Below are 26,418 nucleotides of genomic sequence, written 5' to 3' on the forward strand. Positions count from 1 at the left end.
TTGGTGTGGTTTGCACGTGCATGTGGTTTGGTGTTTGTGTCGCAATCAAATCACTTTTACAAAGCTAAATACGAGGAGTATTTTTTAGATTAAAAAAAAGAATGTGAAAACTTTATTCAAATACATTTATTAAAACAGCTTCAAACAAAGCTACAAAGCAGATATTAGCTTCCGAACTATGAGACAAACACTGCTGTGCTTCTTAATTCTGGTACTATGACCAAAATCAATCTAAATTAAAGCAAACACAAAAAATATCCTATGATATTCAACCATTATAATCTATATCTATCTATAAATTTCAGACTTTTGATTGCAAAATTAATACTATTTGGGTATGCATCCGCCATCTGTGCAACAAATAGAGTTATCACTTTTAGAACACTTTCTCTACAACGAAAAAATTGCTTAGGTTGATTTAAATCAATAAATAGTTGATATTTAAATATTAGACATCTCAGTAATGCCTCTAAAAACATGTCTGTAGGAGCTGATGTATGTCAGTAATATAATGCATGTCTCAGAAGTGAAGGTATGAGCTACAGACACTGCATTATATCAGACATGACATCAGAAAACATTCTTAAAAATAACTTTTGGGGTTGTACCTTTTAAAAATTCCATCCCTGAAGTCCCTTGACTATAGGTAAACTCAGACTGCATACTTGTGTTCAGTCTTCACTTTTAAAAGTGACATAATGGCTTGTTTTCAGGCACAGAATCAGCCTATTCCACTCGGACAGTCTTTCATTTTGTTCCATATCTTCGGTCTCGATGATTTTATAAGCATGACTGGACCGAATAATTCACTTTTTATCACAATAAATACAACAGAATAGTTCGATGCAGATCATACCCTGGGATTTACACACAGAAGACAAAATAGTTTGCACAACAACAAATGAGGCCAAGAGTTATTCTAATACTGAAGCAAACGCAAAGACCAAATATATATCATCGTCAAATAGCAATGACATCACTCTTGGCTCTTTAGTCTCATGTATTGGCACAATCTATGTTCCATGTCATGATTCTCTGAAAAGCATCAAAGCAGTTCTGAGAATTGAATTAGCCTCTGCCTTTTCAAGAAAAACATTTTTGTTTGTTTTCAAGGCAAGAGAATGTAAGCGCATTATCCGAATCCAATACAATGAGCATCTGTACAAATCTTTTGAACAGAAACCAAATTTTTTCTTTCAAAAGCTACTTGGCCGTGGTGCTAGTAATGCTTTAAAAACCATTAAATATCAAGGTGCTACAATCACAAAATATTCACATAAAACACACACACTAAACAAACAAGTATAAAACAATATACAAGAATAAAATCCTCAAATAGACCACGAAAAAATCCAGGTGAGCAACCTGGAAAGGTAAACGGAGCAGAATACAAAATGCGTACTTGCTCATTAACCTGTTTCTCTGCTCAATTTGTTCACACGCAATCAATATTTCAGATTTTGTACATTCAGGTATGGGTAAATTGTGTATGAGGTGCTACTGATATAGCGTGTGCTCAGAAAAATGATGCTGATTGTTATTTGTGTCTTATAGGAATATTCCTAAATCGGTACAGCAATAAGAGTGCAATAATGCGTTATTTGAATCCTGATATGAAGTAGATTTGAGTGTTAGATTCCATCCAGCAATGCTACTAGAGTTAGCATGCAATCTTTGCGTCACGCCTGTTGTAGTCGGAGGGTAGAGGCCTTGCCTGGAGGATTTCTGGTGTGTCTGATGTTTCTGGAAGCAGGAGCGGGGATGCGACTACCTCGGGGCAGCCCTCGAACCTTGGATTCAGAAATGACCATTGTTGTCCTAGCCACACCTGTGCTGACTGTCTTTCCTGAGGGCAAAGAGTAAGAGAAATGCAAACACACAAACACCTGAGTACATTAGTTGTTGAGGAACACTGTGGGATGCTGCACAGAGTTTAGCCAAAGTAAACAAAATAATAAAATGCTGAACAGTCCATTCATTACCAGTGCAAGTGGAAAGATTGGGGCATTGTGGAGGCCACGTAGGGCAGTTTGGATCTATGTGTGATTTATGAAGAAATGTGGGAAAGTAGGGGCTTGTAGGGGACAGTGTGGTGTTGTAAAGGTCTCCTTGAGGAGATGAATGATCACCTTGTGCATGTGAGAGAGTGCTCTGCTGTACCGCTCTCCTCCGTGAGTTCTGTTTACAACCCACAGGTCCCATGAGGTGAGACTTCCAGGCCTGCACACAAAAGACATGCACTGTTACATTGCTGTATGTGGAGCATGTGCGCATGTGTGTGAGAGAGAGCGAGACACTGTAAATCCCACTTTAATACTGGGGTCATTCACTAATCATCATGGGTGCTTATGTAAATATGTTCCTATGATGTTGGTTTCAGACTTGATTTCATACCAGTGTTCTTATATTCCCATATAATATCATCTCTCTCTTTCTCTCTCTTTCTTTATAATTGGTGACACGTTTTTTTGCACTTTAAAGGGTTAGTTCACCCAAAAATGAAAATTCTGTCAATAATTACTCACCCTCATGTTGTTCCAACCGCGTAAGACCTTCGTTCATCTTCGGAACACAAATTAAGATATTTTTGATGAAATCTGAGCCATGTCTGAATCCTCCATAGGCTGCTATGTGACCGAAACTTGCTGGCCCAGAAAAGTCATTAAAGAGATCGTTAATATAGTCCAAGTGACTCCAGTGGCTCAATCTTAAGTATATCAAGCGACGAGAATACTTTTTGTGCGCAAAAACAAACAAAAATAACGACTTTATTCCACTTTTCATTTCCTTCTCTCTGGGCCTCTAGTTGGTTTGCGTAGTCTTTTTGCGCAGCGCGTCTGTGTTACACGTCACCACGTAGACTCACTATTGGCCGACGCCGGTCATGTGTGTGATGCGTGATGACGTGCAACACAGACGCGCTGCGCAAAAACACTACGAGGCCCAGAGAGAAGGAAATGAAAAGTGGAATAAAGTCGTTATTTTTGTTTGTTTTTGCGCACAAAAAGTATTATCGTCACTTGATATACTCAAGATTGAGCCACTGGAGTCACTTGGACTATATTAACGATCTCTTTAATAACTTTTCTGGGCCAGCAAGTTTCGGTCACATAGCAGCCTATGGAGGAGTGAGACATAGCTCTGATTTCATCAAAAATATCTTAATTTGTGTTCCGAAGATGAACGAAAGTTTTACGCGGTTGGAACAACATGAGGGTGAGTAATTACTGACAGAATTTTCATTTTTGGGTGAACTAACCCTTTAACTCAAAATATGACCTTGGTATGAATCATTTTGGGCTTAACTGTAAACATTACAGAATCTGCCAAGTGTTAATTATATTTAACATAAGAGTGATCAAAAAAATGAATGTGAAACCTGAATAAGATATATATTTTACATAAAAGACATGTAGTTTACATGTAGTCCACACATTTTTTAATAAAAATGACCCCATTGAAAAGTTTGCATACGCTTGATTCTTAAAACTTTGTCATCACCCGGATGATCCATTTTGTGATGGTTGTTCTTGAGTCCCTTGTTTGTCATAAAAAGTTAAACAGCCCAATGTCCTTCAGAAATCTTTTGCATATTTGAACCCTTTCCAGCAGTGACTGTATGATTTGGAATGTTTTGTATCTTTTGTACACCGAGGACAACATAACTATTACAAGAGACTCAAACTAGTATTACAAGTGACTCAAACATAACTATTACAAAAGCTGCAAACATTCACTGATGCACAAGAGGAAACACAATGCTTTAAGTGTTGTACACATGATGTACACATCTTCCTGTTCAAAAGTTTTATATATATCTTTATATATTGTGATGTTCTGCTATTTCTGTCATTTCAGATTGAATGAAATTACTTGACCAAATAGGATGATGTGTTTTTCTAGCCATTGTAAAAGAATTAGTAATGCACAAAAGAGCTCTTAAAAATCAAGTATCAACTAATGTATTCCCAGCACCAGTGTTAACTAAAACTATTAAAAATGGTTTTCATTAACTAAAATTAAATTGCAATTCAATAAAATTTTAGATGGGAAAAAAAATAGATGAATAAGTTGAAGTACTAAAATGACTAAAACTGATTTCATACAGAAAACTAGTCAAACACTGATTGGGTAATACATTGTCTGTCAAAGACAATGCTCAAAGAGAAATAAATATAATTTTATATTCCCAACACGAATGTTCTTGGTTTTATTAATTTCCATGACTTTTCCAGGCCTGGAAATGACTATTTACACATCTTAAATTAAATACATACATGACGTTTCCAGATTTTGCATGACTGTAAGAACCCCTTTGTTTAAATACTCTCATAAAGTAATAAGAGTATTATTTAGACGTAACAAATAATGACAGCTGATTTTGTTGATTTTAGAGTAGCATGTGTTTGCGTGTGATCTCACCTCCTCCCCCGAGGCAAAGTTTTCATGGCAGAGAGGACAGTGATTACAATTTTCTCCAGAAGCTGGTGCTGACAAAAAGACAAAAGAATAAATCCATGACCAGGAACAAAAACTTACTTTTTCCCCAAAGCAGCAATTGCTCGGAAACAAGTCTGCAGTTGTGAAAGGTTATGCAAGTTGTAAATTCCTAGTGACATTGTCATGTCATGTGAAAGTGTGAAGTGTACATAGATGAATAGATGACAGTGAATGTTTTATGCATAATTAGAGTGTTACAAAGGGACCATGCCTTTAGCAAGTATATAAGGTGCAGTTACTCGCCAGTTGGTCTATAATACAATGTTTAAATCTTTCACTTGAGTGGAAAGCATTCTTTCTTAAAAAATCCAAGACGTCCCATGTAACATATTCCTCTCGCTAAGCTGCCAAAAAGAAAATACAAGGGAAAAAATGTTTGCATGTTTGTGTTCGACAAGAAAGGAGAAGCATCTAGTATTTGATGTGGCGACTGACTCAATAAGCTGAACTGTTTATCACATTATGCAAGGAAAACAACAGATTGTTTTATAAAAACACTCCAAAATACTGTTACATGACCAGTAAGAAATATTTAGGGGCATTACATCAATTCACCTGCCAAATGTTAATTTTGGACCATGGAGACACATTTGTAAAAGAACTGAGTGTGGTTTCTTGATGAGCATGAAGTAAAAACAAAGGACTCACGATTGCAAGCAGTGCTCTGAGCATGCTCAGTTAGCTTATCTCGAGGAAGGGCCTCGGAGCAGAGAGGACACTGGGTGAAATCTGCCCTTCGCTCACACTCTGTCAGCAAGTGCTCTGTCAGGCTCGCAATCTCCACTACCTAACAAACACACAAACATATTACATCAACACACTCTGGACGGTGAGAAGTAGTTTGACCAATAAGAAATGATTGTGTGTGCGTGCGTGTGTGTGTTTGTGCGTGTGTACACCTGTCTGCACTGAAGGCAGCGCTGCAGCATCGGGCAGTGTTTCCAGTAGTGCAGGTCGAGTCCATCCTCAGTGAATGACGCATCTCTCTCCCCACAGAAAATACACAGACTACACACAAAACAGCATCAGCATCAGCATCAACTCTGATCTGATCTTTCATTTCTCACTCGCCATTCTACCAAGACTCTTTCCCAGCAGTATAAAGTGATTAAATGAGAGCCCATTAGCACTGCACATTATGCTATCATTTTTTCACATTTGCCAAGCGCTAATAAACCAGAGACTGTGTAAATGGATATTCCACTGACTGGGAGAATTAGACTGCTTAGTTAAGAATCAACAAAGAAGTGACAAGAGGTGCTCACTTGTCTAAGTAGTTAGCTGCAGATGATTGGCTGTCTTTCACATCAGCAGGGACAGACTGGTTTACCTTCTTAACAACTGCTGAAACAGACAGGAACATATTTAACCCATCACGTTCAGTTCAGGGCTGCATTTCTTAAAAGCACCCTAGGCCTAAGTAGATCGTAGAACCACTGCCAACAATGTTCTCTACGATTTACTTAGCTCACGATGCTTTTGAGAAACGCAGCCCAGACTGACTTCTCCGTTCAAGGTTTACAGTGATGTACAGTCGATTGCCGAGTTCACGCACATAGGTTTAGTTACCTATGATCACGCGCGTGAACTCGGCAATCGACTACTTTGGACTTCAACCGAAAACAGGATGTAAACACAGGTATTTGTGCTGGCTTAAATAACATCATTTTTATACATATCTTTCACATCTACTGCAGTCAGATTCACTCGTGTTCACTCTTAAGGAATCACTCACATTTTCTGTGCACTTGTAATGACACATCAAGGATGTTAAGAGGCTAAAAGCAGGTTTAAAACTTGCCCCATTGAAGTCAACAGGGTGCAAATTTTAAAAATAGAATAACTCGGTGTAGGCAACACCGATTTTTGTCGTTGTTCTCTGTATTGACAGCACTCCAAATGTACAAAAAAATGAGCTCAATGTTAAAATTGACCGGAGTTCTCCTTTAAAAGCGCGAGTGACGTATGTTTGTGTGTGCTTCAATGATAACAGTGCGAGTTAATATAGAACGGTGACAAAACTGACTTGGAACTACCTGTGCATTAAACGGTTTTATTGCACACCTTCTAGTCAGACTATAAGTAAGAATGATGGTCTGATCCTCACTCTTAAGCATAGTGACACATTCCTGCTGCTAAGCCTCAAAACAAAAATTAAATCGATCTTTACTAAGACAGATCACAAAAACAGTTACATCATGCACTCAACATCATTTTACACACACCTGATTTGACTGCCTTCTCAGTTTTTTTCTCATGTACTTTGGAATTTTCCTTTCCTTTCTCCTAAAACACAGATTCACATCTTTAATGCACTTATGGATTTATCTATTTGTACATCTGATGGCCAAATGGGCTCATTGCACTCTTCAGCCAATGAGTCCAAGGTACACATGCAATCTAGCTAAAGAACTTCCAGATACGGAAATATTAAAGGTGAAGTATGCAGTTTCTGCAACACTAGGGGCACCTAGTGGAATTACAAAAATAAACCATATTTTAAAACAACCTTGCAAATGCCACGGCCAAAACTCTCACTATATATTGAGCTGGACAGAGATTGACAGATCTAAGCAGATCGCTCTCAATGTTTTGATGGAGGGCTCAACGTTTAAACTTTTGGAGTCGATAAACTCATGAATGGAATACTAATAGTGGTCAATGAACAATAAACTGGGTTAAGTGAATGTATTTTCACATTTGAAAAAATCTTACATACTTCACTTTTAATGCCAGGTATAAAAAGCAATTTTGTGTGAGAGCATTAAAAACAAAACAGAAGAGATAGATTAGGCCACCTTTGACCACTATACCTACACTGATCTCCTTCAGCACTGCAAGCTGCTCCTGTAAACTCCTGATTTCCTCTTTCTCTCTCTCACCATCTTCCCCTTCTGACACTTTTTTTGTCTTCTGAAGTAAAGACAGAGAGAGACTCTTTAAACCAAATGCATATCCCACGTACAAACATTCTGAGCTTTAAAAAGCTGAAACTCAAGGCTAATAATGCTCTCCAGACCGGTTTTACCAGCATATTGTTGTTGTTTCCATCTAACTTGCTGAGCGAGTCGAAAAGGTTCTTGTAGAGCACGTTTTTACGTGTGCTGGTGTCATCAGGTGGAAGATAATTCAAAACCGCTTTACCGTGAAGAAGGTACATATCCTGGACAACTCTCACAGAGAGTTCACGCACTGAGGCAGCGCTGTGCTCTAATCCACCTGACAGAAACTAACACAACATACATCACACACAAATATATTTAATAAATAATTCATTTAAATATAAGAAAGTGATTGTAGAATAGATACACTACCTTTAAAAAGTTTGGGGTCAGTAAGAATGTTTGTTTGTTTGTTTGAGAGAAATTGATAAACTTTATTTAGCAAGAATGTGTAAAATTGATCAGTAAAATACTTTTTACATTGTTACAAAAAGTTTTGAACTTCATATTCATCAAAGAATCCTAAAAAAAATAACAGATTTCATAAAACTATTAATATTATATTATGTTTTCAATTCTGATTAAAAAATAAAAAATAAATCTTAAGCACCAAATCAGCATATTAGAATTGATTTCTGAAGGATCATCAAAAATTCATCATTGCCATCACAGGAATAAATTACATTTTAAAATACATAAAAACAGAAAAGGTTATTTTAAATTGTAATATATCTAATGTTACTGTTTTTACTGTAATTTTTTATTAAATAAATGGAGCTTTCGACAGCATAAAAGACTTTTTAAAAATCTTACCTACCCCAAACTTTTGAATAGTAGTGTATGACAAGCAGAACAAATCAACCAATTTTTACATTCTAAAAAAAACAAAAACAAAACATATACAATATTCCGTATATATGTTTTACAATGTGTGAAGCAAAGGCTGTATATGAACTCTAGTTATTATATCAAAAATATCTGTCTCTCACTTTTCTCTCTCCCCTTTTCCATACACAGATCCCATTCATGTGCTCCCAGTCTCTGGATCTCTCATTTTAATTAAAGGAAACTCAATCGCCTCTCTGCTGTGCCCTGAAGCCCATCTCATCTCCCAGGAAACCAGAAGGCAGAAGGCATTTAGAAGCCATCCCTGCCTGTAACCTACAGCAACCCATTTTGTGGGACATCACCAATGAAAAGGGCCAAACTAACAGACAGATCCAATAAATATTTAAAAGACATTTGGGAGCTGATTCATTGGCGGTTTTTGAAATAGTATGAAATAGTTTACAAAAAAAAAAACTCTTTAGGTTGTTCCAAACCTGTATGACTTGTCTATAGAAAATATAAGCTGTTTTTTTTTCAACAGTGACCAGCATCTGTCCAGCTCCAAAAAAGTTTGTTTTTTTATTCGTAAGTGGTCCATACAACTCATGTGTTATATTCCAAGTCTTTTGAAGTTATAGAACAGCTTTTATATATATATAAAAAAGAAAGTCATACAGACAACATGAAGGCGAATAAATTATGAGAATTCTGTTTTTTAGGTTAACTACCCCAAGTCCATAAATTATTTTATGGGGATGCAACAATATTAAAATTCTGGCCTATATAAATAAGCTGATAATTATTGTCATGTTATGGCAGGTAACAATAAATGTACAATATTAAAATTTGACACCATTTTGTCTTAAAAAAAACACTAAAAACGATATCATAATATATATGATAATATATATGATATATACTGTATATATTTATATACATTTAACTTTTGCTGACAAATTATATGATATGACATGACCCTTACCCTCCTAACTTTACCATGTGGAGGAAAATTAGACTTTAGGCCACCAAGGCACATTTCCCAGCTAACACAGAATCAGTAGCCGTTGTTTTAATACAACAAAGCCCAACTGGAACACAGACAGAAACCTCACAGTGCACACTGCAGGTCCTTGTGAAATTTCACAGTCTCTGTTGCAGTAGTGTCACAAGTTTGCATTGCAAATATACTTTTGACTGCACAAATCCCGAAATAAAAGCAATTTAAAAAAGAATACTCTCTCTATAACTGAGACCCTGAAGGAAATAAGTAAGTACAAAATTTAACAGATAAACAGCTTTGCAAATCTAAATGCTGGGACAGAGAGAGAATGAGAAAGTGCTTGGATGAATCTCATAAACTATGCCATGGATATGCAACTGGCTGTCAGAACAGCCCTTGTCAGCCCTAGACATTACATAGGGTAGAATACACCCACTCTGCCATACAAAGGCCACTTTGTTTCAGTCTAATGAAACCCTCAAGAATCTTAATGATAGCTGTGAGAATGAAATTAACCTTTAAATCCCAACAGAAAGGTAAATTTGTGATATTTTGGCCACAAAAACCCAAATATCAAATATCTGTGTGCTCTTAGAGGCTAAATCACAGTTAAGGTTTGTGCATGCACCCAACTACAAACATTCACTACCACAGCTGGCACCTAAAGCCAGTGGGTGTGGTCTCAGACAAGCACATAGTCGTTGTTCATGTATCATGTGGCCGATAAATCTAACCAGCCATTTGCAGTTTTTATGCTACTACTTTAAAGATTTTTTAAGCTTTAAAACTTAAGCACACAGCTTGACTGAGCAGAGGGCCATTGGGTTGACACCCAGTGAGATAATTTCCTCAGTAAAAGGGGAATTTAGGCCAGTACCCGCATGACGTTGTCGAGGGTGAAGCCAGAGTTCTTGGTGCCCAGCTGTTCTAGAAGCTTCTCCAACAGTTCAAGTCTGCTCAGTGCCAGTCTAGTGGGTACACTGCTCTGCATGGGCTTGACAAGCTCCAAAGGAACCATCTGCAGAGCTCTCACCTCTTTAAATGAAGCCATTTCCTGCAAACACACCCAAAAGCCAGCTTTAAACACAACAACATCGACGTTACAGAACACAAACTCTTTCTTAAGCATTTATAAATCATCAAAAAGGTATTATCCTAAAAAAATATCAGTTAATGTCTTGTAAAATTTTATTATCAGCGTATGTACACATATATATATATATAATATATATATATATATATGTATATGTGTACATACGCTGAAAATAAAATTTATTTTATATATATATATATATATTATTTTATTTTCAGGTATCTGATGTGACATTCCAAGCATTCCATGTAGGTGTGCTTGACTATGTGACAAAGTTTAGCAGTGTACATAATATATAGCAGTGTACACATATATATATATATATATATATATATATATATATATATATATATATATATATATATATATATATACAGTATATATAATATGCAATAATAACGTGTTATTTATAGAAGATGGTCAAGGTTGACATTTTAAGAATGTTGAGGACATTTTAAGAACTTTAATCAATAATGAGTGAATATGCTTTGACAATGTTGGATTGTATGGTTTATAATATTCTAAAGCACTGTTATCAGAATTTTAAGTAATTCACTAGAAGGTGTGGCCTTTGACATACTTTTCCCACCATCCAAGAAGCATATGTCACAAATGTCTTTATTTCTATTATGCAGAAGTACAATGAAGTCTTCCCAGACAATGTTGACAGAGACATAACCTGTTCATCAACAACCAACACAGATCAGTGTCAGTAAGTAATGGAACATTCCAAAACTTGAGCAAGACTCTAAACACGAGGTTCCTTTCATTGCCAGACAACTTGAGGGGCCAGTACTTTTACATGGTTTAGGTTACAGCATGATTTTTTTTTTAATTGTGGCCATGAGAACCCAAAACAAAAAATAATCATGCTTGGCCAAATCAGAAGAAACCAACAATCCTCTTTATGAAAAGTAATTTCCAAACAAGAAATATTTTGTCACTTAAACACTGTTTTATTTTAATGCTAAATGGATTGCTGATTTTATTTTAATGAACAACAAAAAGGTAAAACATCTTCCCAATCCTTATCAGACAGAACATGATGACTGTGACAAGATAAAGTAGTTCAGGATTGCCTCATTTGATCTATACCTGAACAACAAGTCGATCTAACTGAAAAACATTCTGCAGCGCCAGCTTGTCATATCCATCCGTGTACAATTGTATCTGTTTATCTGTGAGTGGCTAAATAATAATATGCTTATTACATTTACATGAACAGTTATAAATTAGATACAGCAGGTTTTGCATAATCAAGTGTCTATGTGTCCAAGTATGCATGACAAATTGTGTAATTGACTACATGAAGGACTAAACAATTAGACTAAAGCATCTGCATTACATTTTTAAAAAGACAAATACTTTTTTTTATCAGACAAAATCGAAAATCTTTTAAAGTACATTAAAAACAATGATGACAGGGAACCATAATTTACAACTTTTTGTGTGACTTTTTCCCATCCTAGAGAGCATTTTTTGGATGAAAATTATGTCGCCTTGGCTACGGTTTCGTTCCAATGAACTGCAGTAGCCAAGGCGACATCTAGTGTATATATCTATACACGCCAGCGCCCTCAGATCACTTGGACGCGGCTGTGTTCAAGAGGTAACAACGATATAAATACTGTTCGTTTTCTCACACAAACCGCTCATTTCGTGTCTTAGGCCATCAATTAGGGGTGTGACGAGACCTCGTGTTACGAGATCTCGCGAGATTAAAACGCGACGAGATTTCTCGTCGAGGTGAAACTTTGTCTCGTGAGTTGTTGTGATGTCAGCGTGATTGAGCATGAGGGTGAAATTAGTATTGAAGATGCCCCAGCCACTTTTAAATCATTTGTGTGCAGTGCCAATCACACACACACACACACACACACACACACACTGACTGTCCCTCGCTCACTCACTCACTATTGTTTTAATTTGGACTCTGTGCATGCTCTTTGAGACAGTAACCATAGACCTGCATTAAATGACTGACAGACAAGAACGGTTTGACCTAAAAATATCAAAATTGAAAATACTGCGGAAAAAAAGACACCTACATCCTGGATGCCCTTGAGGTAAGCTAAAACATACCAAAATTTAATTTCAAAGTGAACTATCCCTTTAAGTTTATCTGGGGCGTCTCTAGTCGACACCCAAGCATAGATAATAGATAATAGATCTGTAGATATTGTATAAATATTATCTATAGATCTGTATAAATATTTATACTCAGTCTACAACTGAACTGGCTTCGAGTCGGAAGTCCCGTCCCTTTTTACACTAGTACTTGGGAATAAGATCTCTCGTGTCCTATAACCTTCTGCGCTGCATTTACTAGACAGACTCCAGACAATGCCTTTCAATAACCTTTAATCACGGCCGGAGGATCTCAGACCAATTTCAGAGAGAATCCCACCAGCAAAAAGAATACAACAGTTTTTATAGAATAGGAGCATGGCAAAGGTGACATGATTCATTGCATCATTTCCCTATATGATTGGCTCTTCATATGTATAATCCAGCAAACCCTTCTGTTACTAGGCAGAAGCAAACTGGACTTCTTGAATACTCAAAATCATTTATAAATGTTTATAAATCAGGATATCTGCCTAGTTTCGTTTCTCCTTTTGTTATATTCGGGGATGATTCAGACGCACACTGACTGACTTTGACCAAAGTGTTTGGAAACATTTAGGTTTCAAAAGCATATAATTGTTAATCCTGCAAGACAAATAAATGTTAGATATGATTCATTAAAAAATCCTTCACACTGTCAACTTTTGTACTATAGAATGACGAAGACCGTAAAGCTAATAAACTTGGATGGAAAGCCATAAAAGTTTTTGAGACATTTTGTGGCCAGACCGGTTTATAAGATTGTATCAGATAAAAATGGTAGATTGAAATGAGGAAATCTTACAACAGGGTTACAGTAAAAGACAAGATCTACATTCCCGCAACCACAAATACCACACACAAAAAACAAACACAAATACATTTATTCCACATTTCAAATTCCAGTTTACAGGTGAGTTCATTTTACAAGGCCACCAGTGTCTGGCATTCCTTCAGATAGTATCCACTCCCACTCATCTATGAAAATTTTCAGTAAGTAGACATTTCTTCCGGTGGAATTTACCTTTCAACACCCAATGACCTGAATAGCTGCAGGAGTCACTTCACTACAGAATACAGATAAAGTATTTCAAAAGTCTGTACTGACCTGTATGAAGGTGACAGCAAGTGTTCTGAGTCTCAGGGTTGAGTCTCCGGTCCTAAAGAGCAGATTATTCCAAGTCTGTTCCACACAGTGACTGATCTCAGATTTGCCCAGCTGATGGTTGGGAATAAACTCACTCAGAATCATTCGAAGCAGATTCATAGATGTAAGAAAAACCTAAAATGCGACACAAACAGACAGTTGTTACTTTACATACTAAAATTCACATGCAGGGCTTATTTTCAATATTGTCACATTTCATATTATATTATGTAATTTATTTAATCAGGTTTCCCATTTATTTTAAAAACGTTTACTTCTCATGACAGAGTTTAAGAGATTCTAAACGTAAGCACCTCTGTGTACCCATTACAAATGACCAAAGAAAATCTTGAATATTACATTTTGAAACATTGAATGCTTAATTTTAGAGCCATCTGGAACCATTTTTCCTCAGAATTTCAGTTAAGGTGTAAATACACACAGAAGCCTTGTAAGAAACCGCCTGAGACCTTTTTACAACAACACATGGTGCAGGGTAGCGTCAACAGGTCAGCTAAAGCACACAGTTAAATGCTGTGCTGTGTTAGTTTAACTAAATAACCACGGGGAGAGGGTCACTGGAATGTGTCCAAAAGCGGGCACATTGTTCAGACTCTCAGTACAACCATTTAAAACTGTTTAGAATGAAATCCTGAAAGGCCACGACTTTTACTGTGAGTGATTTACTCAAGGACTGACATGAAGTAAAACACAGATGTCACCTCAAAACCAAAAACATGCATGTGCTTAGAGAATGCCCAAGGCCTAGAAAGTGAACTTTTGCATGCTTAAAAAGCTATCGGCTCATCAACATGTTAAACTAAACTCATGCCAAATCATTTAGCCTGAGGTCAGTACAAAAATGAACAGGAAAACTACATCTTTAAAACAGCCTCATATACTGGATGCAAAACAATTGCTAATAACTTATTTATTCATAATTTAAATTATGGTTTTGTGGCTATGGCATTTAACTGTTTTGTCCATGCATATTTATTTAAACAGTTATAATATCATCATTGTGTTCCTCATATTTTCATTTTGGTTGCTTAATGTAAAGAATATTTTGAATTTACCAATAGTGAATTTACCAGTGATGTAAAAAGTTATTTTTCTAAGAAGACACATGAGTGATGACAGATATTTTCTTCAGTATATGGTCTATATGTCTTTCATTTTAATCAATCCCTTCACTTGTATCAGAAAGGGTCAGATTGTCAGTCTTAAAATTCAATTTAAACAATTTAGTGTAATAGTTCCCAATAAAGTTATACACCAAGGGCTGTGTTTACACTGGAACAAAAAAAAAATCCGATCTTTTACTCACATCTGACACAACGTTGTTGCACACGTGTAAACACAAAAATCCACACGAGATCAGATTTTTTTGCATCCGATTTGAGCCACTTCCAAATGTGGTTTTAAATCAGACACATATCCGATATCTGGATATCCGACTTACGTCTAAACATGCATATCCGATTCCCCTTTGAATTCCAAGCCACCACAAGGCGAGGACGGCACTTTTATTCACAGATAGAAAATATATATTACAGGGCAACTTAATTTGTCTTCAGAATTCTAGATCTGAGCTGTAGATAAACAAAAATTATTTCCGGACTATATATCTGTTCCGTCAGATTTTGAGCTACAAAACATTCATGAGTCATGACAGCTGTTATCTTGTCCATGCTGGTAAATAATCATGACCACCCGACGTGAATTACATAAATAATTTTAATAGCACGGCCATTCAAAACCGGGGTCTACCATGTGCATAGTGAAATGATCGCTGAAAATAATTTTGGGCGGGAAGTAATGTAAACACAGATATATCGGATACCAGTCCTGACAACAGTGAATGTAAACAGGCGGGCCAAAAAATTGGATCTGGTCAAAACATTAGCAGAAAATCAGCTCTATCGCAGTTTACTCTTGGAAGAGACAAGCCAGGCTTTATACTACATTTGTTGCCTGTATCACTTCTACAGATAATCCACAATACTAGACAGAACACGACACCTGCTAAACAGTCACGACTATCAGTCGTGCTGATGGTGCCGTTCTGTCTTTGGCCTGAAATGAGACTGAAAAGAAGGGAACATGAGAGAAATTAGAAAGAGAGGGTGAGAGAAAGAACGAGAGAAGGAGAGGCTGAGAAACAAAATAAGAGGGCGATAAAATCAGAGAAAAGGGTAAAATAAAGATAAGAGAGAGAGCTCTCTTACAGATGACACTTTATCTGTGAGCGCTTTCTTGCAGAGGAACACAGCTGCTCTCATCATGCTCCGTAGTTCTGCTTTTGGGGTACCGGGTGGAACCTCCATCAGTTTCTTGTAGACTGTCAGCAAAGCATCCTCCCTGTAAGACCACGTCTTTGAATAGGACGCTGCCACCTTAGAAAGACAGACAACGAAAGAAAAAAATGACGATCACATTCCAGAAACAGTTCACAAATGGAAAACACCAGCTGGCTCTTTGACCTTTGTCGTATGGAGTTTGCCCAGTGCTGTGAGATTGTAAAAACAGTAATAGATGGACATCTCAGTGTGATGTTAAATACTTCAAGGGATAATCCTCCCTGCCATAACCAATTCCAAACCAATTTGACTTAAGATTGAGAATTTGATTAGTACAATTTACGAATTAATCATTTAGCCCTGTTTTGTTAAAGGGTCATGAAACCCCCCTCTTTCAGCTCAAGTCTAGCTTACAATCTTTTTGAAAATGCAACTTAAATGGGTGTGGATGGCTGTGATAAGAAGGGATTGGGTGTCGTATACATACAGATGGTTGGACTGGGAACGCCCCCGGGAACGCCCCGTCACGTGATGTGAATTTAGCCTGTGGGGGAAAACATTGCCTTGGCGCTAATTGAAATACATGGGACAATCATGCAGAAGAGTTGTTCTGTACCGCCAATATACAAACAAATTATGAATTGAAGTTCTACATCCTTCCTAAAAAACACACAGAACCGGAAAGGAGGACAGGGACTTGTAATTTTTGAGATTACTGTGTGAGTAAGTTAGATCCCTGTGTGATATAGTAGTGGGTGTTAAACTCGTATTAGGCAGTGGGCCAGATTTGTCTAATGTTACATCCCTTACGAAAAAGAACTATAGTAATCCTATAATATTTCTATAGTAGTGTATTAGTAGTGTATACTTCTGTGATGTTCTGTAATACCTCTATAGTACTTCTATAGTATGTCCCAAAATACTATAGTATTCCTATAAGATTACTATAATATTTTGTCCCAAAATACTACAAGATTCCTATAGTTGTTTTTCATAAGGGATGTCTCATTCACATTAGCGTTATCAGCTGAAGGCTCGCCTGTATTTCGAGGTCTACACTCAATAGACTGCCGTCTGTGAGTTAGGGATAACTTCGTACTACTGATCACCGTTTTAAAAAAGGATTAATAGTTTGGAGTGAAGCATATGTACAATTGGTAAGTGACAAGATTTTATGGAGTTATAGTATGCAACATATACGAAAGTTGATTGAGTTATAGGCTAATGTTACCGCTACAGCTACCGCGATGTCTTACCAGGAGATTCAACTAGATAACAAAATATGTCTGGAAACGACACCTCCGGTCATTTGGTTGGGTCATTGACCCAGTTTTTAATTAAATAAGGGCAATCTTAACCTATTGCAGTTAATTGTGCAATGTACCGTTGCCGGTCGGCAGGCGTCAATGACTCGCAATATGACATTTTTGTCATTCAAATACACACGGTGTTCGCAGTGTTTTCCCCCACGCCAACTCCACCCTCGCCACGCCCCCAACTATGACTAGATGCCGACTGTATGTATGGCACGGCAGGAGAGAGGGGAGGGGGGGTAACTGTCATCGCCACTGGCTCATGCATATCGACTGTCATTACAAATCAGTGGTAAAACATGAGGAAATGCTATATTTTTTTAGAGCTGGCAAAGCTAAAGTCTAATGAAATACACTGACACCTTATTTTTGTCCTTTCAAAAGTAACTGAATACACTGCTACATATATTAGCCTACAGTAATCATAATTGAATTTAAAACATATATCTGTACATGCATATGTATAATGTCATTATAAAATATATATTTGTTTATATACAAACTATAATTGCATATATTTGAAAATAATACATTTTCCGCTTAAAAAAAAAAAAAAAACTTTCCGTACACAACCTAGATCTACGCAACCCCTAAACCCACATAATAAACATGGACAGTGACATAGAAATTTGCACACGTTAAGCATACGATACAATTGAGGTATTATCGAAATATCTAAATTTTAATAACGAGTGATTAGACACACACACACACACACCTCTGAAGCGATAGAAAAGTCCTCGGGACCACATCACTCGCAAGACGAAACCTGCATTGGTGTACAAGGCCGAAGTCCACCATTCTCCAGTTGAATGGTTGCTACACACACATAGTTTAGATGTGTCCGTGGTTGATGGCCAACCAACTGCCTGCAGCCAGAGTCTAGCCCTGGAAGCATCGCAGGGAAAGATGCACTGGAACTTTTGCACCACGAAAACAAACGCGCGTCCCATCATGATCTCTCATCTACTACGCGTTATCACACAGTTTGACATGTCTGTCATTGGTTCCAAGTGTTGTCATGAATAATAAGAGCCAGTGTCTTCTCATTGGATAAGTTTTTAAACCCGAAAGATGAAAATAGTGGAAAAATACAAAAACTTTACCATTTCCCCCCTACTATTAAATCTAACAGATGCTAACATTGTCTTCAATGGTGTTCAACACATATACCTCTGTTAAAATCTCAGGAAATTTGGTTTAGAGTTTCATGACCCTTTAAAAAAAAAAAAAAAAAAAAAAAAAAAACTGATAAAATCAACCAATTGGAAGCTGTAAATGTTGTGTGTCTTACCAGACAGTCTCCATAGATCTCGATGGGCAGACTGGCCTCTCTCTGAGCTTTCTCTGTGAGCGGTTCTGGTTGTCCTGAGGACTCAGGGCTTCGTGGAGAGCTTGTGTCAGTCAGAGGGGGCATCTCAAGCTCACTGACTGGCTGATCGCTCAGCCTCTTCCTAAAAGCAGGTAAAGGCCTTTCATCATAAGGAAGGGAGCTGATCTGTGAAAACACACGAACTTGCTCATTATGTGTCATATACAGTGGGGTCTTAAAGTCCCCATAGAAAATGTTTATTGAATTCAGATATACAAAACGTTACCAGCATTATTTGCTATTAAAGGGTTAGTTCACCCAAAAATGAAAACCAGCCCATGATTTACTCACACTGAAGTCATCCTAGATGTACATGACATTCTTCTTTCAGACAAATATAATCAGAGTTATATTAAAAAATGTCCTGGCTCTTCCAAGCTTTATAATGGGAGTGAATGGCTGAAAAAAATTTGAAGCCCGAAAAAGTGCATCCATCCATGATAAAAAAAAAATACTCCACATGGCTCCAGGGGGTTAATAAAGGCATTCTGAAGCGAAGCCATGGGTTTTTGTAAGAAAACCATCCATATTTAGGCTATAACTTTATAATCTAAAATAACTAGCTTCCGCCAGACGACTGTACGCATACAAGGTAAGTCGACTTGCGCCACAAAAGTAACCCGTGGCGTATGTATGATGTAGGAGTATCGTAAGCTTAGACGCCTCTCACGGTTTAAACAAATAGGGCTGTGCAACAAACTGAAGCTCCTCTTCTATTATATAGAAATCCTCCGACATTTCTCTTCAAAATGGCTAATTCGTAATCATGGGCTATTTTTCATTTTTGGGTGAACTATCCCTTTAAATCAGGAAGAATAACTGGCTCGGTATTAAGCACAGAATGAAATGCCAAAAATAACTAAAATGCTAAAAATATTTTTGTACTTTCTTTCATGATAAGCATAAATATAATACTTTACTGTGATGTAAAGACCTTGAGGGTTTACATTACACTTGAAAAACAGATGCACCTGTCATCCCTGTACACCTGTCATGATTGTAAATGTAAATCCCATAATTTCAACAAACAAACTGTGTTCTCATATTACAAGTTATTTCAAAGCTAATTCACTGAATGACCTGCACAAAAACAAAAATGAAAGCAAAAGTGACTCTGTCCAGCTTTGAGGTCATGTAGTGATAAAGGTGCACTAACAAAAGGCTGTTCATCTCATGTTTTTACATTCCACATCAACCAAAAAAAAAAAAACATACCGTATGTAATCACCCCAAACTTTTCAATGGTAGTTTATACATGTAATAGAGTGCTTAAATTACAGTAAGAGAAGGCTAATTCAATGTGAATGAATAGGTTTGCAAAGACAATTGTAGTTTTATGAGTGTCATTTTTTGGTTAAAATCTTTTTTGCAGCTTTTTGTAAACACACCCAGATATTTCGACTTCTGGCATGGTTAGGGACAGTTCGACGCTAGTAGCACAGAAATTAAACACTTCACCTTTAACCCCTTTAATTAAATGTTGAAACGTTAAACTCTCTTGCAAACGCAAATCCCTGACAAGCATGTTAAGCCACACACATGCTCAGATAATAAATCTACAAAGAGCCTTGTGTCAGGGAAGATGGAGCTGGACTATGGCACTGGTGAAAAGAATCTATACTGGTGGAAAGAAAGAGAAGCAGCATTTCATTAAAGCAGATAAATCTGACTTATTGCAGGATTATTGCAGAAAGTACCCATAAAACTAGTATTTGTGGAAAGATATATTAATGAATGAGGAAAAAACAGAAAGTGGACACATAAGTAATGCATTAGAGCAAGCAGATGAGATAGACTTTAATTTTCTCTTATGGCTGTTTTATCAGTGTACATCAAAACTTACATCAATTTTGGAAGCGTGAGGAGAAGTGAGGGGTGTTGGGACGACTGAATGTTTGGGGCTGGCTGGTTTTGAAGTGTCCTGCTCATTTGTCTCCTTCACATGTTGTCCCTGTCTCCTCTTTGTGGGTGAGTCCGCTGGATGAGGCGTGTGTTTCTGCGTCCCAGCACGTGGAGAGGGAAATTCAGAGTTGGAAAGTTCAGAAATTCTGTGGATCTGAAACAACAACAAAAATCTAATTTTAATTATTTACATTTTTGTCAATATTCAAGCTACTTATCAAAAGAAAGAAAAGATAAATACGTCTGAAATAATTAAAACGCCTCTTTCAGACACTGATTGTTTGAAAAAAAAAAACAATCACACAGAACAGATAAAGGTCTGTCGGAATAAAGAAATGGAAGTCACACACAAACAAAACGCTCTATGACTTTCCAAGTCATTCATTGTCTGCTGTATAAGTATGTCTCCTGGCCTCAGACGAGTAAGAAGCAAGCACCTGATATCAGGAGAACCAGCACAATCACTTTTGAGCTGGGAAACTGCCATATCAGAGTACTAATCTCACTGGAGCTGGGGACCTCACAACACAAGAGTTGTATTATTCATGTATTCAATGCAGAAAAGGAAATTAAGAGAGACACAGAGGAATATGGATGGATGGAAGTCATTAATTGAATTCTGAGAAGTGTGATGGATGGATGGACAGATGGAAAATAGATATACACCTCCATTCAAAAGGTTTAGGTCATAAATTTGTTTTTGAAAGTAGTCTCTCATGCTCACCGAATATGTGTTTATTTAATCAAATATACAGTAAAACAGTAATATTGGGAAATATTAATACAATTTAAAAAAAACTGTTTCTGTTTTAATGTATTCCATAATGTAAAGCTGAAATTTCAGCAGTACAGTCTTTACTGTCACATGATTCTTCAGAAATCATATCCCAAATACTAATCTGGTGCTCATGAAACATTTCTTATTATTAACAATGTTGAAATATTTCTGTTGAAATATTATTGTTGAAACCATGATACATTTTTCAAGGGTTTTTAATGATTCTTTGATGAATTTAAAATTCAAAAGAAAATAATTTATTTGAAACATGTATTTTTTTTAACATGTTAAATGTCTTTACTGATACTTTTGATCAATTTAGTGCATCCTTGCTGAATTAAAGTATTAATTTTCTTACTTAAAAACTTACTGACCTCAAACTTCTGAATAGTACTGTAAATGTGATTGCATGGATGAATGGATGGATGTTTACTTGACTGATGTCCAGCAGTCTGTGGAGCTCCAGATGCTGGTAGACTGTACGCCTGTAAGCCTCCATTTGTTCCTTTTTCTGCTTGGCTATGTCATATTCCTCTCGTTCTATGGCACTGTGTTTCTCCACATCATACCGGCCCAAACGTTCGCCCACCTAAACAGAAAAAGAGATAAAAGAATACAAAAGAAATAAAAGAGAGGTTGTTAAACACTAGAAGAAGAAAACCCTTTTAATTTGCCCACTAATTACTGTCAGGCTACAATTAACATGTGGCTAAATGTGTTCCCTGCTCTCCTGAAATGCATTTCAACTCTCTCAACTCCAGGTTCACATCTCCAGTGTGTAACATATCATTATTAAACTACACGTGCAAGACATGTCAGACAAAAAAGGCAATTCTAATAACCTTTTGCAGGTCTGCAATAGCTTGTTTAAACTTTTTGGCCAGATCAAATCTTTCCTCCCGAACCATGTCCTGTTTTTTCTGGTCCAGCAGCCGAATGATATGTGCCACCTCAGGGTCCTGATACATGTCGAACGCCAAGTCATCAAGGGGCGAGATAGATTCACATTTATAAGTCGAGAGCCTGCAAGATAACAAGAGTAAACCCAAGAGAAATACAGAGGACTGCATGCACAAATTTAATGTAATGCAATATAACTTGAAGCTTCAGTTATTACCCGGTATATGTGCCATCCAAGGCTGAGCTGTATTGGCTGTTGTTTAGATATTGATCAATCAGCTGATCTCTGCTTAGCTGGGCAAAAAAAAACAAGAAACAGGAAAAAGATTGGGGCCAGTACGATTTTTTAAAGAAATGAATACTTCTTTTCAGCAAGGGTGCATATTGATCAAAAGTGACACTAAAGACTTTTACATTGTTACAAACAATTTCTATTTCAAATAAATGCTGTGCTTTTGAACTTTCTATTCATTAAAAAATGTAGAATGGTTTCCACTAAATATTATGTAGCACAAGTTCACAACTGCTTTAACATTTATAGTAAGAAATGTTCCTTGAGCATAAATCAGCATATTCAAATTATTTCTGAAGACTGGAGTAATGGCTTCTCAAAGTACAGCTTTGCCATCACATGATACATGAAAAATACATAAAACTTTATAATATATTAAACTTTAAAAAAGTTATTTTAGGTTTTAATAACATTTCACAATAGAACTGTGATTGATCAGATAAATGCAGCCTTGGTGAGCATAAGAGTCTTCTTTTAAAAAAAATGTACAGTCCCCAAACTTTTAAATGATAGTTTGTTTATGTACATTTTACTTATACAAAGGTCTTACTTTTACTTTAAGTAAATTCTCAATGTAATAACATCACATCCTGTGATCCATCCAATGTCTTTGAACCATTATTATCTTTCCAACAAACAAAGGTTAAAAATCTTGATTTCTGCCTGTGAACCAAAACGTATTATCATCAGAGTCCTGGATAACACAATAAGACTCCAGCCTGGACAGAGAGAGAGAGGGATTAGAGATTAACAATGCGGAGATTGTTAGCAAGGTGGGAGAGGACGAGAGAGAGAGGAAGTCATAGAGGAAAAGAGGGGGTGGGGGGAGACAAGGTGAGAGTAAGAGGAGAAAGAGAGCATGAGAAAGAAAGAAGGGGGGAGCAGGAGTCAGTGAATAGGAGATGGGGGAGTGCTGAGAGTCGCAGTGATGTAGATATATTGATGAGTGATCTGATTTGAAGCTCTGCTTATGGAGCTCAGACTCATATTACACAGATTTACATTCCAACACTGAGCACAAACCTTTAGACCTGCTCAAGAACCACAACACACATACAGAAATGCTTGTCTATTTAAAGTAAGGCTATTTGAATGTGAAATTAATATTTAAACCTCAAGTCCCTAAAAAACTGATGCATACAAGTATTAAGATTAATGCAGATCCACTTAGTGGTAGGTATGAGGTAATGAAGAATCTAAATAGGGCTAGGCAAAATCTGTATCTAATAATTGGCTCTTTCAATTCACAAGGTAGAATTTAAATTTAACTGTTCAATGTATGTTGGATCTGAATCCAACCGGAATGACAGCAAATGGTTTGCAATAGGTAGCCGAGGAATTTCAATTAGTCTAAAATAACACACTTTTCACCAAAACACAAATCATTGTTTAGTTAAAGGGAAACTTCACCCAAAAATTTTTAATTCTGCCATCATTTACTCACCTGTATGAATTTCTTTCTTCAGCTGACCACAAATTTTGAAGAATATGGGTAACAGTTGATGGACCCCATTGACTTCCATAGTATGAAGGGGGAAAAAATACTATGGAAGTCAATGGGGACCAGACTGTATCTTACTGACATTCTTCAAAATATCTTCTTTTGTGTTCAGCAGAAGAAAAAAATTAATACAGGTTTGGAACAACATTTTTCCAACGCAAACAAAACCGATTTTATTTTTGCTATACATCAGCGAACATTGTTACCACATTGTTTTCTGTAAATTCATTATCTTTTCAGAAGATACCGATTCAGAAGATTAATACTACTTAAAACATCAAGGGATACTATATCGTTTAGTACTATAATTTATAAAGTAATTATTTAGGTCAAATTAATTTTAAAATTAAATTATAATATATAAATTCAAATATAATATATCAGCCTTATGACTCGACGAAAAGTTTCTAAAAATCATTGTAAGTGTGAAGCTGAACATTCCCGACTGAACATCAAATAAATGATTAACAGTAATCCATCGCCACCTGGGGGATGTGAAGAGAACAATTCCATAAACAAACAGTTACTTACTGCTGTTCCAATGTCATTTCCATCCACCGGGTCACCCAAAATATTTAGAGCCACCAATGCAACCTAGAATTTAGGAAAACATGTGACATGACAATGACATAATTACAATAAACAAATCTACCCTGATTTCCCACATGAATCTGTACCTGATTGTAGTTGTTGTATTGATTAACATGGTTTCTGTGAAAGGTGAGCTTCAGGTAAGACCCAACAGCATCAACATGAACTGACTTCAGCTCTCTGGCTTTGAAACCAGTCTTCTCGTTGTCAGACAGAGACACATACCTGAACAACACAGCACATTCAATTCAGTCTTACTGATCACATCATACTTTGATAGTGACCAGAACAGAGAACCAGAACATGTTTAAATCTTTACTAACCCCAATCTATGGAGAATATTAGCCTGCTGATGAGAGCTGGACTCTGGTAGTCTATCTCCAATGTGGAACTCGATCTTGGACGGGACCAGGTACTGATGGGCCAGTAGCTGGAGTTTCCTTATGCGACATCTTTCAACCAACTCCAGAATGATTTCCTGAGGGAATGGACAGAACCTACACACAATAATTACAATTAAATATTTTTAAAGAGCATTTCAGAACGGTAATCTTTGGTAATAGCAACTATAAACAGCTAATAAGGTGATTATTATCAGCTATAAAATAGCCTTGATAGTTCTGATGAAGTTTGGCTTTGCCTTAACTAAAATAGATGCAAATATAAAATATATCCGTACACAACTAATACAAAATTCATTAACCTAGTGGATCTCCAGCCAGTAACAGTGGGCGCGTGGACCATCAGCTTTTTGGCACTGTAGTTTCCTTCATGACCAGACCAGCTGATCACAGTGAAGCCTATCTTATGAGGCATCCCGTTCCTGAGCTCTAATGGGGATATGAACACAACATGGTGTTTAATATCACAAAGCACTCCTGACACATTGAAATAACACCCAGCACTCTAACAAAAGATACAAACAAACTGTAATTTGGCAACATTCCTTTACATTAGAGGAATATGTCATTTTGACGTATATGGAACAGCTAGACCAGCACTACACCAGCTCTAACCAACATAATCCAGCCTGGACCAACATGGAATTTTCTGCTGGTTTATGCTGGGTTTTTCAGCAGGGAGCTTAGAGTAACTAATTATCCCTAGAATCAGACTGTCTTTTGGCTGGTAAAAAAAAAAATACACAAACTAGAAAATAACGTTAGTCCATGAAGTTACCACATTGGTAAATAGTATACCAGCAACACTGTAAAGTAAGTGATCTACACTTAAATATTGCATATGTTTTCAGATTTTGCTGCATGTTATGAGGGACCTTAATCATAACAATGATTGTTATGTAAAGTATTTAGCGTTAGCGTGCAATCTAGCTAATCAAACATTACGGTTACAACTCTTCCAAAACAGCAATAAGAATCTTTATCACAAACCACACGTTAAACGTATACAGCTCAGAATAATTCATTCATAGGGCACTCTTAATATTCACTATTTGACAGAAGAAATTTCAAAGCGGTTTACCCAAATATCGCAGTTGCCTATGTTCATCTCCATAACCACCGTTTGACAACTGGGACCTTTGCGCATGCGCGAGTGTTTTTTCGTTCTTGAATTAATCTGGTGATTCTGAATGAATCTTTTAGGTGAACGAATCGTTCTCGTTCACCATAGTGACGCTGGTTCAGTTCAATGTACAGTACTTTTGTTCACTAAGTTCTACCCTGTTTGCCGTACGTATATCCCATTGAGTATTCATTGTGTTAACGCCATAGACCCAACCCAACACGAACACAGAGACATACAAAAAAAAAAAAAAAATCACTTCGCCACCTACTGGCGTAACCCGAAAAGTCAGTGAACAAATATTTTAAATGAACAGATTCAAAAGATTC

General features: G+C 36.8%; 1 protein-coding gene across 5 annotated transcripts; it reads right to left on the reverse strand.

Annotated features, from left to right (window-relative positions):
- Positions 1-86: 86 nt before the first annotated feature.
- On the reverse strand, positions 87-26,107 carry cep104 (centrosomal protein 104). Of its 5 annotated transcripts, none has more exons than XM_081350005.1 (22): positions 26,048-26,107; positions 25,269-25,395; positions 24,889-25,062; positions 24,652-24,790; positions 24,506-24,568; positions 22,399-22,475; positions 22,124-22,304; positions 21,715-21,870; positions 20,445-20,657; positions 18,524-18,727; positions 15,845-16,012; positions 13,578-13,751; positions 10,148-10,324; positions 7,529-7,729; positions 7,318-7,413; positions 6,726-6,786; positions 5,766-5,841; positions 5,400-5,508; positions 5,149-5,287; positions 4,423-4,484; positions 2,130-2,220; positions 87-1,846 (listed from the first exon to the last, which is right to left on the reverse strand). In XM_081350005.1, the coding sequence occupies exons 2-22, from the start codon at positions 25,379-25,381 to the stop codon at positions 1,680-1,682; spliced, it is 2,841 nt and encodes a 946-aa protein (XP_081206131.1). In that variant the 5' UTR covers positions 25,382-25,395; positions 26,048-26,107; the 3' UTR covers positions 87-1,679. The 5 variants fall into 5 exon arrangements, with proteins under 5 accessions (XP_081206131.1, XP_081206129.1, XP_081206130.1 ...); XM_081350003.1 differs by having other exon boundaries at positions 4,423-4,490; XM_081350004.1 differs by having other exon boundaries at positions 5,766-5,844.
- Positions 26,108-26,418: the final 311 nt, after the last annotated feature.

Source organism: Scardinius erythrophthalmus (genome assembly GCF_964197995.2).
Source record: "Scardinius erythrophthalmus genome assembly, chromosome: 20".
In the NCBI taxonomy this organism is placed as follows: Eukaryota; Metazoa; Chordata; class Actinopteri; order Cypriniformes; family Leuciscidae; genus Scardinius; species Scardinius erythrophthalmus.

Excerpts from the sequence above, each read along its gene's own strand:
- cep104 (XM_081350002.1), bottom strand. The coding sequence starts at position 25,381 with ATGCCTCATAAGATAGGCTTCACTGTGATCAGCTGGTCTGGTCATGAA. Across the intron at positions 24,569-24,651 it reads AATACAACAACTACAATCAG|GTTGCATTGGTGGCTCTAAA; the intron begins GTACAGATTCAT and ends CCTAAATTCTAG. Across the intron at positions 7,730-10,147 it reads CCCTCGACAACGTCATGCGG|TTTCTGTCAGGTGGATTAGA; the intron begins GTACTGGCCTAA and ends ATGTTGTGTTAG.